General features: G+C 34.4%; 1 protein-coding gene across 4 annotated transcripts in view; it reads right to left on the reverse strand.

Annotated features, from left to right (window-relative positions):
• PTPRZ1 (protein tyrosine phosphatase receptor type Z1) overlaps nucleotides 1-14,096 on the reverse strand; it is a 168,546-nt gene that overhangs the window by 29,216 nt on the left and 125,234 nt on the right. For all 4 annotated transcript variants that reach the window (XM_081147669.1, XM_081147668.1, XM_081147667.1 and 1 more), the window contains exons 13-14: nucleotides 9,339-9,483; nucleotides 1,762-1,853 (exon numbers count right to left, since the gene is read on the reverse strand). In XM_081147669.1, the coding sequence (XP_081003795.1) occupies nucleotides 1,762-1,853; nucleotides 9,339-9,483 (237 nt within the window). The remainder of the gene's footprint in view (nucleotides 1-1,761; nucleotides 1,854-9,338; nucleotides 9,484-14,096) is intronic.

Raw genomic sequence — 14,096 nt, forward strand, 5'->3', positions numbered from 1 at the left:
ATTTCTATAAAATGGCAACATGGATGAAGTTTTCCGTTTCTTTTCCCTGGTTTGGAGACTATGTTCTTATCTCACCCTTTATCCCTGCTCCTTCCACAGGCAACACATTTCTAGACAATTCCTTTTTTGTTATCTCTTTTATTCTGAAATGTTATACAATGCTAATGAAATAAGTGTCTGTGAATGTAGTCATAGTGTGAACTCTAGGGTCAGTGGGCGTCTTAATCACAGTGACACTGGCGAGGGTGTGGAGAAAGGGGAGCCCTGGTGGGAGTGCAGACTGGTGCAGCCACTGTGGAAAACAGTATGGAGGTTCCTCAAAAAGTTAAAAATGGAACTGCCATTTGACCCAGTGATCCCACTTCTAGGAATATATCCTAAGAAACTCAAAACACCATTAGAAAGAACTTATGCACCCCGATGTTCATAGTAGTGTTATTTACAATAGCTAAAATCTGGAAACAGCCCAAGTGCCCATCAGTAGATGAGTGGATTAAAAAAAGTTGTGGGACATTTACACCATGGAATACTATGCAGCTGTAAAGAAGAAGGATCTCGTACCCTTTGGGACAGCATGGATGAACCTGGAGATTATTATGCTATGTGAAGTAACCCAGTCAGAGAAAAACAAGTATCACATAATCTCACTCATATGTGGAACCTAATGAGCAAAATAAACTGATGAACAAAATTGATCCAGAGACATAGAAGCATGGAACAGGCTGAGGGATCTCAGAGGAAAGGCAGGGGTGGGGGAGTGGGTAAGAAGAGATTAATCAAGGAACATATATGCATAAATGCATAACCCATGGACACAGACAATGATATAGGGAAGGCCTGGGGGTGGGGCAGATGTAGGGTGGAGGGATCAATGGGGGAACAAAAGGAGACATCTATAATACTTTCAACAATAAAGATAAATTAAAAAAAACACACAAAACAACACTGGCTAGCCCTGGATGGTTTTTGCTCAGTGGTTAGAGCATCGGCCTGTGGACTGAAGGGTCTCGGGTTCAATTCCAGCCTAGGGCACGTACCTCGATTGCAGGCTCGATCCCCAGCCCCGATCAGGGCGCCTGTGGGCCAATTGATGTGTCTCTCTCACATTGATGTTTCTCTCTTTCTCTCCCCCCCCCATCCCTCTCTCCCTTCTAATTTCTCTGAAAAGCAATGGAAAAAATACCTTGCAGTGAGGATTAAAAAAAACTATTAAAAAATATGACACTGGCTAGTTCTTGCATATTGTTAACCAAGTAAGTTCTGATAAAAAATAATTGATTTTTTTTCTAATATAGTTAAAACCTTTTCTTACATAAACACAGATGATCAGAAAGAACTAAAGGTTATCCTCATTTTTCTTCTATTTTTTAATAAAATAGTAGGGTTGTCCTATCAACCCTACTGCGTTGATTTAGTCCGTTTTGTTGTTTAGGTTTCCATTAAAGAAATGGAAATGACCAAAATTCTGCATCATTCTTAACTAATATGTTATTGTTATAAATGTTTATGTTCTTTAACATATTACATCTGAACTATAAATTATTTTTTTACATCGTGTATGGTTAAGAATGTTCAAAATTTCTGAGAACAAGTTATACACCTGGGTGCCTGATACATGGTGTAATACATATTTTGGGCAGCACAAATATTTACTAAAGAATATTATAGTCACTTGCAAAATACAATAAGGACAAACCCTTCAACATTTCTCATCTCATTCAACATCTACCAGCTGCTCATGGTCATACGTTAAGCTATTACCTGAAATTGGAAAGACAGGTGTTGGAGGTGTGGATATTACTCGAGGGGAAGTACTGTCCTCCAAATAAAAATGTGCAGTCTGGAAGCATTTTCTGGAAAAGAAAGAAAGCAATTTAAACTATCAGCTGCCTCAGATAATAAGACAACTTCTGAGTTGCTTGAAAGTTATGACAGAAATCTTCAGAAGCAAAACATAAGGGGAAGTCAACATCTATTTATAAAACACAAGGTATTACAGCAATTTATGGCCTCCAAATTTATCTCAGTTTTATGTACCAGATGCAGAAGAGCAAGCAGATATCAGACATGCTGAAAGCAGGGATGGAATTTGAAGTTGTAGTTGGTGCCAGGTAGTGCTTTGCTGAGGTAGGGCACCTCCATACCCCAGTCACTCTTCCACCAGTGCCCTGTCATCTTGGACAAGACCACAGTGGAAAAGAAAGTATGTCCAAAGCTATTTTCAGTGACCAGGCCCTTCCTTCTGAGCATATTCAGCTTCTAGCAAAAGGCAGCAAGTTATGATGATGTAGAAACAAAATTCCACAGTGGCAAGATTTTGATGAAAAAAGAAGTCAGCCTTATACTGTATGATAATTCACTACTGACAGAACAAAGTGAGGAGATAATGAGCATATAACAGAAAACAGGGGTGATTTTCTTCCCAACAGATGCTAGCCTTGTTGATGAGGGTTTTGAGAATAAATATATTTGGAATCAATGACAACTATGACCTGCAATGTTACCTGATTCCATTTTCATTCAGATAATAAGAGTAACATCTGGTAAGAGCGCACTACAAACTACTGAGCAGAGCAAAGAACCAACGGTTGCTGTAAATGAATGCAAAACATCCTTAATTTTAAAATTGAGATAATTAAAACTGCTAACAACACTCTTTGATGTGGGTCACTTAATTTACTTAAAGTCTTATTCATGAGTGGTTAAGTTTAAGTAGAAATATCTGTTTGAGTAAAAATGCCAATCTCATTTTTCATTGAAAAGCTTCAAGCTACAAGATATTTATCCTAATGAACTTCAACATAGCATTTGTTCTTATATGACACACCTAAATCGTGATATGTTTTCAGTAATCAGTTCTCTGCATAAATTCTTCAATGGCTTCCCATTGGAATTAGAATGGTATTCAGTTATTTCAGCAAAGACTATAAGAACTACCCTAGCCACTTTTGCTCAATGGTTGGAGCATCGGCCCATGGACTGACGGGTCCTGGGTTCGATTCCTGCCAAAAGCACGTACCTCTGTTGCAGGCTTGATCCTAGGCCTGGGGTAGGAGGCAACCAATTGATGTTCTCTTTGTCACATCAATGTTTCTTTCTCTCTCTCCCTTCTACCTTCTCTGTAAAGCAATGGAAAAAATAACCTCAGGCTAGAATTAAAGACTATAAGACCCTTTGTGATTCGGTCCCCCGCCTATTTCAATAGTCTCATCTCCTACAACTCCTTCCCTCACCAACTGGGCTGTAGTCCTCATGGCTCCTCTTTTTCTCCCTCAAGGAGGCCCCGTTAGTACCATCTCAAGGCCTTGGCTCTTAATGTTCCCCCTGGCCACCTTCTCCTTCCCATTAGTTTTGCATTGGCATAAAAGCCACTTCCTCTGAGAGTCCTTCTCTGACCATACTAGCTAAAAATACCAGTCTAGCCCACCAAGACTATTCTTGGCCCTTTGTTTGCTTTGTGACACTTAACACTGTATGAGATACCTTATTTATGTATCTGTTCATTTGTCTTCTATGTTTTTAGCTGGTCCTCCCTCATCAGAATGTAAGTCCCACTGTCTTAATCAGTACAGTGTTAAGTCCTCAGTGCTAAGAACAGTATCTGGCATGTTGTAGGTGCCTGCAGATATTTGTTCAATGAACTCTCAGCTATCAGTATTAGTTGTATAACATTATAAAGTTTATTTATAACCTCATGTCACAAGAAAAAAAAATCAGAAGCAACGATGTGCAGAGCAAAACCTAGCCCTCTGCTGAGATGCTATGTGTTTGATAATGAAACCTGTGAGAACACAAGGATGTCTTTAAAAGAGAACAGGTGGTGCAGGAGGAAGATGAGTGGATGTAGAATTAAGTGTCAAAGGGATCCTGAGCTAGGTTCACATCTTGGAAAGTGAAGAGATATAGCAGACTAATGGGGAATGATAAAGAAATCACCCTAGCCCTAACCAGGTAGCTCAGTCATTTAGAGCATTGTCCCAGTACACCAAGGTTGCCCATTCAATCCCTGCTCAGGGCACATACAAGGAGCAACCAATGAATGTATAAAAAAGTGGAACAATGAATCGACGTTTCTCTCTCTCAAATCAATCAATCAATCAATCAATCAATCAATCAATCAGTAAATCAATCAATAAACCATCCTATTGAAAGTTCACACTTGTACAGAATTGAAAGCATATGGGAGCAGAAACTACAGGGAAGGTTTGGTTTATCTTTGCAACCACAGATGTAGCACATTCTGATACACTGATATGGTAATGCTGGGTTTGATACTTGCTTTTAAGATCATAGACTAAAATCTCTTTTATTCCTCTAAAATATGGTTACACAAGCAGGTAAAAGGGTTTCTACTCATTTTTCAATGAATCTTAAAGCTATAAAATGCATAAAGAGACAGTGCAATATCACAGCTGATACAAGAATCTCTTCCACAACATCTTTGACATATAAAGAAGGTCCAGTTTGAATACCTTCAGTGACAAGGAGCTTACTTCTTTATTAGTCATCTTTAGTTGCTAGATATTTTTTGCTTATACTATTTCAAAGTTCATTCCTTTATAAGTACCTTCAAATGGTACCAAAAATGAGGCCTTCCTATTCCACCATTATGCCTTTTACTGTTAAAATATTTCTTGTATCAAACCAAAACTCAGTATCCCTATTATTTTGACACAATGGCTCTAGTTCTGTATGTTACAGATTTTTAGATTATGGTACCCAAGATCTTACAATATGTATACCCTACTTACCTATGGCCTTCACTCTTTTTGACATTTTTATTCTAATAATACTAAGTCATATCTATGACTTGTTATTGAACATGCCTTGTTCCGTACTAACTCAGTATTTCTCCTCTCTGCTTTAAACACCATTCTTCTGACCAATTGCCTCACTCACGGATATGCCAGGCAAACACTGTCCTCCTTAAAGATAGCTCCATGGCATCTTCCTTGTGAAACAGCCTCTTATCTCCTAAGTAGACTCTAGCACTCCAGTTTCTGTTTCCACTGCACCCAACACAAAGTTCTATTCACAATCATCTCTATTTGATTAGAAAAATTTGCTTAATTAATCCAAAGGTGACCTTCACTTCACTGGACATTATTCCCCATTGTTTTATTTTAAGTTCTCTTATTAATTGGTAGTTAGGGTAATTATTTCACAATACATTTGTTTTGTGCCTATTTTGTTTTTTTTTTAAAAGATGGGCCATGTCTTTTGATTTATATGGACTAAACTCTTAATACACTGTAAGAAATACAACAGGTGTTAAATGTTGAATGATTAGATGGATTCCAGGAGCAAGTAAACCCCACCAATCATAAATTACTTATAGCTGCATTCTTGACTCTTATCTACCCAAGCCTCAAATGGGATAACTTAAAATCTCAGAGCATTTAGGAGAGAGAGGTGGAATATACAGCTAGAGAGAAATGAATGCATGGGTGGAAAAATGGATGGATAAATAGATAGAGGATGTGTCTGAGAGAATGGGAAGAAGACAGTATCTCATAAAATAGAAAAGGTAAATTAAAACACATTGGTATTGAGGTTTAACATGTTGCTAATGTTCACTGTAGTATCTAGGTAAAGACCAACTCTACTTTTTTCAGCAAAAGAAAATTGTAAGTAGGAAAATCATACCAAAAACTTTGAAAGTGGGAAAAATCAAAATAGTGCAGGATAAATTCTGGATGAAGGACATTTGTATATTGCTACTAGGTCCAGTCTTACCTAGGAAGTGACATTCTACTTAAAAGGCAGCATGGTACTGGGAGGCCTCTATTCTGGGTTGGTAGCTCCCCTCAATGGCCCACAAACTCAAACTTAAGATCAAGAGAGAATTCAAAATGCTTTCTACCCACTCCCACAGCCAAAACAATGTGTCTATGGAAAGTTCTTTTCTATACCGCTTTTGATATTTGTTGGATATATCTTTGGTATTTTTTTGGGGGGGCTCTAACTACTAAAAAAGCTCTAAAAATTTACCCTTTGTCTTTTTAAGAAAACTTTTTGAACATATTCTTTATTCAAATAATTTTGCATCTTTGAAACATACAACTTGGCTCATGTAAATTATATCTTAAAACATCTGGAAGATAATTTCAAGGCATATTATTTAACGTATGACAAGATTCAATATCTATAGTCCATCTGTTCAGTATAAGCAATGAATGTCTTCACGTCTATGTGCTAAGTGTTGATAACTATGTCTCCTGCTAATTATCACTCAGCCATGATGAAAAAAGTGATGACTGTTTTAAACTTGTGGACTTAGGTCCTATCAATCAATGTTAATCTAATTAATTTACACCTTTTCATCACAGTATTTAGAATTAAAAGCTAAAAATGTGTAATTGTTATTCCATTTTTTAGATCCTTATACAAATGTGAAACAATATTCATCATGCTGTACTCATGACAGAAACTGGAAAGAAGGTCTCACTGAAATTTTTATGATAATCTAGTGAACCTTCCCCACAAATGGTAAAAGGAGAAAACTAATTCTTAGGTGGGTCAGTGACCTGCCCGAGGCCATAAAGCAAATGTCAGGTTGAACTGGGAAAGGGACACAGATTTTATCACCTCTAATTTGTTCTGTCTTCTTACTACAACATGCTTTCTCTCAAGGTTTGCATAAACCATAGGGGACCACCTTGAGTTAGGTAAATTAGACAAAAGAGAGGATTTATCATAACACTCTGAGATTATATTTTCTCATTAAAAATTAGGCTAGAAAAATGTTTAAATATGTAAACTTGGAAACACTTGTAAGGGCCCTGTTACCATTACGACTCTTTGCCGGTATGATTTTTAAACCTTTCCACAGGCTGCAGTTTCCAGGAAGGCCTAAAATGTTTCCAAATTGGCTGGTGGAATCATGTTGTTTACAAGTGAACCTGCACTGGAATTTGGGTAATTGACATGAACCCAGAGGAACGCACTAGCACTGGCATTTTGTAATTTAGCAAATGATACCCCTACCATGGTGCTGATCTAAAAGGTTACATTTCAAAGTGATTTAACTTCAAGTGGATGTGAGTAGAACAAGATATGTTGAATTCTGAAACCAGTAAGTAGGAGTGACAAATCTTATCAGAACATTTGATAGATATAAAATGTATACATAAAACCATCAAAGTGCTAATGCACTCTGTATTCAAGGTACATAACGTGTTATTTGTGAGGAAAAGAGAAAGATCTTATTGGTGAAGGTCAAATTAATATTGTCCATCTTGTAATTTTATCTTTTTTTTTCTGCATAATACAGATGGAATAACCCATTATTAATAGAAGTTTAAAAACACCCCAAAATTTAATTTTCCATGAAATATCAAATCGTATTGAATAAGAGTAAATTTCAAATAGAAAATAAACTTAAAATATTAAGTTACAGATTAGAAGGCTCATTATAATTATTTCAATCTTATAACTATAAACTATATGGCATCTTTATTGGAATTTTATTCTAGCACTGTTTACTATAAAGAAGAATTTAGTTCTGTTTTCCATCTTATTTTAAATTTGTTTAACCCCAATTCCCAATAACTTCAAAAATTGGTTTGGGGGAAAATCAGATTAGATATAAATCGGTCATTTAAATAAACATGATATCAATGTTGGTAAGAAAGTGGGCTAAACAATCCCAGTGGAGGGGAAAGACAATATGGATTCTTGTTGAGCAAATATTTATGAATTCTGTACTGTGTGCTTGGGACTCTGCAGAGCATGGGATCTTCTGTAAAAAGAGTTATTGGCAACTATAGAACTTACTGAAGAAAGCAGCTTTGTTTGCATCATGTTATGGACAAAATGGATGCCTAGCCCATGTACAATAACAGAAGCATGAGCTGTTCTCCAAAGTCTGCAGTCTACTCTGTTCTGTAAAGGAAGTCAGGTATGAAATACAGTTGGCCTTGAAAACATTCTACCCTAGCCAACCAATGTACATGCAACGACATGCTCCAGGCATCACTGTCTCAGACACTCGGCGCATCCTGCTCCTGGCCTTCCCTCCTGCCTGCAATACCTTTCTCCTCTATCTCCACCTTCTGAATTTTATCCAGCTAGAGCACTACATTTCGCCTGTACCCTGCCATTTCTGGCCTACCAAGATCCCTTGCTCTCTTTTAGCTTTAGTTCTTGAGCTCTTTTAGACCACTTATAGCTTTACAGATTTCAGCTGCCATGCATGCACTTTTATAATATTTTATATATTTTTTCCTGGAGAATTATTTGTCCTCAACAAGCATAAATTTCCTGACAGAAGTGACTATCATTCATTCATTCATTTTAAAATATTTTTCCATAGTAGTTAATTTAACTACGTGAAAAATAGTCAATACACAACAGTAAATATTTTTGAATAAAATGAGAATATATTTTGGGATAACACATAAAGTGTGGTGATATGAACTTATATAAAAATGTTGCTAAGCAAAAAGGAGTTAATTATAGTTCTTCTAACAAAATTATCTTTTAAAACAGAATTATAAAGTACTAAGCTATGCTCTTTCTTAGTTTACACATATAATTCCTTTTATCATTATAAAGTCCTTGTTTTCCAACAGATACAGTCATAATAGTTGTACCGATTTACATTGTGTCCCTGTTAAACTTACTAATTTGTTGCATGTTCCTCTTGCTATAGGATGGGAAGCTTATAATGGGTACAATTTCCTGTCTTTTAAAGATTTTAGTAGGTTATTGGTGAGAGTGAAGCTAAATTTCACCCTCAAGGAAAATTATAATAAAATTTAAAATCCCATGTATCTTAATACAGTCATTAACTTTATTTTCTAATTATATCCATATTTTAATTGATCGATTTTTACTTTTGTATATGGGTATCATTTTTGTTGTTGTTTTTAGTATGCAGTTGATATGCATCTTGTACAAAATCCTGCTATTAAAAAACTATTTTTTATTATATCAAAAATTATGTTTTTCTAAATAATAACTTTTGAAATTATAACAGTGGGAGCACTGAAGCTGAGCAACTTAGATTTATGTTAAATGTTATGATAAGGTTTGCATGTTAATTAGGTTAATATGAAAGTACAACTGTCAAAATACTGTATTATATTAACTTAAGCCAAATGTCCTCCATTTTATCTTTAATTGTTTGATTGAAGTATAAAGAATAATCAGATCTTTTATTATGTCTCTGGATTTGAACATTCATCTTATTCATAGCAACCTGGATAAATTAATGGTAGCTCTCAAGTAAAAGGAGTTTTGAATATGCTTGAATATGCTTTGAATAACTTTCAGGTAAAAACAGGCAAAAATCTGAACTTTATGAAATACATTTCTAAAACAAACACTCAACTTACCTCCAGTAGATGAGAATACCCACAAGAACCACTAGACAGATAAAAGTCAGGGCTGACACGATCACAAGGGGTATAACTGCCTTCTTCTCGGATTCCAACCCCTCAGCTAGACCAATACGAGACTCATGGCTACTATTACTGGCCTCTGTAGTTGGAGAAAATGGAGAGAGTTGATACTTAAACTTAAAGAAAAGTTACAGCATTTTTCAACTGAGTAATTGCAATCTTCATTGCTGTTGCTTACCTTTAAAATTTTGACTCTATGATGCAAAGAATGTCTATGATTATAAGCCAATTAAAGTAAACGAAAAATTAAAAAGAAGGCAGGCTATCAGAGCTGAAGAGCTATAATATCCTAACGGAAACTGACACCCAGGTAGGGGAGCCATGGCAAGAAGTGAGCATAAGACTGTCTTTAAAAGATTGTTAAAAGGGAAATAAATAGAAGTATTAAAATAAGAAAACTACCCAGCTTTTAAATAAAATGATCAGGAAAACAATGCTACTTATTGAACCACCATATAAAATCTTGATTTTCCAAATTAATTTTAAAGGAATCATTTTTAATCCTGCAATTAGGTAAATAATTAGGAACAGAATAATTTCATTAAAAGAGAATCTTAGGATAACCCTTCTTACATTAAGATAAATCTTAACGAAGATAACAAGCCATCTATTTAAAATTTAAATGTAGGATGCTTTTAAAATGTTATTTTGAATATCCTTCTTATCAACTGTTTTTCTCTATCAAAAATAAAAACACTATTGCACATGAATGGAAAGACTACGTAGATCTAAGAAATTATTTTCAAATATGCAAATGTAATTATGAAAAAGGCTAAATTCTCTCCTTGAGTTCATTTTAAAAGATGAAAAATGAGTATTTCCTGTGATCAATCAGGTGTGTTATTTTTCTAGCACTTTTAAAATCAGTGCCACTGAGCTATCCTTCCAAGTTGTTGAAAAGAGTTTCAGAGCCCTGGGTGTCAGTGGCCCGTCACCATCTTCCCCTCTACTCTGAGGTGTGTGCAGTAGGAAACAAAAGGTGCCTGAACATTAGAACTGTTCTACCACAATGATATGCTGACACCACTACCTGTCCACCTGGGGAAGTTTAGAAAGAACTACATTTAAGTTCTCCATGAGAGTCCACATTACTTCCTACACAAATGGCATATTTGGTGCTGTTATACTACTAAGTACCTTACCATTAGTGATATGAGACAAAGGGACTCAACTGAAATTTAAATATTTCGAGAATAACATAAATTCATAAGCATGGCATTAAAATATATCTAATGCAGAGAACTTAAGATTTAAAATAATAGCTTCCTTCTGTAACTGGATGATGCAAAAAGGGTCAATAATTTAATCTACTCATACAGATCAAAGGCATACAAACGACACCCAAATTCCTCCAAATATTTGTTCTTACAATTATGGATGCATTTGCTAAAACAAAAGTGGAAATCAAAAATGTGCCTAAAGCCTGCCCGGCATGGCTCAGCGGTTGAGCATAGACCTATGATCCAGGAGATAGAGGTTCGATTCCTGGTCAGGGCACATGCCTGGGTTGTGGGTTTGATCCCCAGCAGGGGGAGTGCAGGAGGTGGCCGATCAGTGACTCTCTTCATTGATGTTTCTATCTCTCCCTCTCCCTTCCTCTCTCTCTGAAATCAATAAATATATTTTTAAAAAATGTGCCAAAAAATCATAAAACTGAAAAGTGGAAATATTGCAAGTAAACTGACACCTGAGAAAGGCCCAAGTTAGTTTGCTTTCTATTTTGTTAACCATGTGCTCTGGCAGTTACCTATTATGGTGAGGCTCATTAGAAAACTAATCAATCTGATGACGAATGCATTGAAAATATCTTTATGAAATTTACAAAACACCTTATTTTACACACAATTGCCTTCACATTTATTCTATGTAACTATCAAAATCTAAATGGAAAGTCTGTGGGTAATAAATGAAATCACCATTTAGCAAAGCCTCTGGTATCTAGTAATTACAAAGGGTGGTTAATATTATCAGTATCTGTTATTCTTGAAGTGCAGTCTTTAGTGGCATTAGCATCACCTGAAATTTGTTAAAAATGCAAATTTCGGGCCCACCACAACCACTCCAAATTTACTGAAACTCTGTGGTGCCCTGGCCAGGTAGCTCAAGTTGGTTAGACTGTAGTCCTGATGCACCAAGGTTGTGGGTTCAATCTCCAATCAGGGCACGTACAAGAATCAACCAGTGAATGCATAAATAAGTGGAACAAGTCAATGTTTCTTTCTTTCTTCCTCTCTTTCTCTCTCTAAAAATTAATATTTTTTAAAATGATACTCTGTGGGTAAGGCCCAGAAATCTGTGTTTTAACAAGTGTCCAGGTTGATTCTGGTTCACATTAAAGTTTGAGAACCAATGATGTACATTAATTTACATACAAAGTGAGCTTATATAATTACACAGGTCTTCAATGAGTACAAATATTCATAACAATATGCATTTAAGCATATATAAATACATACATATCTCATTTATACAGATGCATGTGCATACATATATGAGATATGTCTAAACATATATGTGCTATATAAGATATAGAACACATAAATACATAATAAATTATCATATATATCATACACACTATATACACATAATATCTATGCACATGTGCATACATATAGTCTTATATAAACTTTCTCTTAGCTTTTCTGGGAGGTCTAATTTTAAAATAAATGCTTTAATTGAGGAGTTAGAATGACAAATAATATGGTAATTACATATTATAAAACCTAGGTATTTTATCCAAGATGGGATACTATATGAAAATGCACACAATCAACTGATTGCATTGTATATTATGACTAGTTGTATTGATTTTATATTCATTAGTTGAGACTTAAATATGTATTTTGATATGGCTCAGTTGCATACATGAGTTACCTAAATGATAAGACAAGAATCTACTAACAGACAATTAGAAAATAAAGAACTAAGATTAATATTTTAAAGTCCGTTTTCAGAATAAAACAGTATAATTCTGGTATTACAAACTAAGCACTATGTACATATTTTCTTGTCTACAATCTCAAAAGCCTAGTCCTAAGACATAGACACTAATAGCCTAAGTTTACAGTCTCAGTTTTGTATTAACTCCCTAACTGACCTGGATAAAGTAATCTAGTATCTTTGGGTCTTGGTTTATACAGTCATAAATTGTGGACACGAATATTTGGCTTACCTATATTATTTTGAGGAACATGTTTTGTAAGTTATTTTACCTTTAAAAATACATAATCAAATTATAAGTTTCAGAATTAGTCTATACGCATTTGACAAAGAGGCATATTCAATTATTTGATAAGACATACTATGTATGGTTTTTTAATAGATGTAGATTTAATAACAAGCCATAATTTCTCTAATTTTTTTTACCATATTTACTTCATTAATTAAGTTACTTGATGCTGTTGGATGTTATATTCATATTGTTATTTCCTCATCAGTGAGAAAACATACTCTTAATTAAATAAATCTAATAAGATTTATTAAAGAAAAATTGCTAAGTTTTAGTCAATAATTCTAGGTTTGATATTTTCCTATATATATTGCCTTTCCATAAATGCATAATCTAGCAAGGACATCTCAATGATGTCACTATCCATTAAGATAGAAAAATAGATGGACTCCTGATATTTTCCTTTAAAATACATCTAATAAAACATTTTTTAAAAATGTACACTAATTGGAGCCATATAACAATTTATCTATATATAGCAATACTAGTTAATATGGTGACCTATGGGTTCATTATTTATTCTCACATAGAGCTTAAGTTTTTAAACTGGAATGCAATGTTAAATTGCATCAAGCCAGAATACTTAGAACAACTTCTCTATCAAAATGTACAAATTTTCAATTGCTGCTGTATGAAAGAACAACATAAAATTCAAGGGGTAAAAATAAAGAAAGAGAAAATATCCTAATGAGATTGGTGTCTATGTTCTGGATTATAAATATTCACTTTTATGCAGTAATAGTGTAAGATATTACTTTAGCCTGTCTTAATATGCTGTTAAGATTTAAATATTTTTGTTGTTAATATTTTAAATGCCTTAAAATGTAATAAAAGCAAATTATAAAATTCTTATGATCAATTTGATAAAATTATCTAGTATTTCATGTGGTTAATGGTATTGAACTTCCCTTTTTTCTCACTGGAATTTGAAGCAAACATCTATATTATATATGTTGAAAGTAATCTGCTCTAAGAAACATCTGGTCAATAAACTAATTTGCATAAAATACATTCATAAAAGAAATGTATCTCTACAGAAAATGTTCCAGTGTTTTACATCTTGTCATACAATACCTATACAAACACTGCATATCAATGCCCATTATTTTACTTCTTAGAAAGGTATATAACAGGTACAAAGTAGACTCTGTTTTGTTAACTTACACTGCCCTCTTTAGGTAACATTAGATAACCACACAAAGACAACTTAAAGTAAAACCTTGTTTAAAAAAAAAAAAAATCTTTTCATTCACTCTCAAAACATAGCAGTAGAACTTTTTTATAAAGGTCCCAAGCTAATGTGGTACACATTTTGTAATTCCTTTTCCTGGGGTGGGTCAGAGAGGGGCTTATATCATATTACTCTCAGAATTTATAATTCATTTTATAATTCAATAGAATTCATTTACAACTTATTTTAGAACATGAGTAAACAAAAATTAAAACCACCCAAAAATAGCACA

This window comes from Miniopterus schreibersii, assembly GCF_964146895.1.
Source record: "Miniopterus schreibersii genome assembly, chromosome: 9".
NCBI lineage: Eukaryota > Metazoa > Chordata > Mammalia > Chiroptera > Miniopteridae > Miniopterus > Miniopterus schreibersii.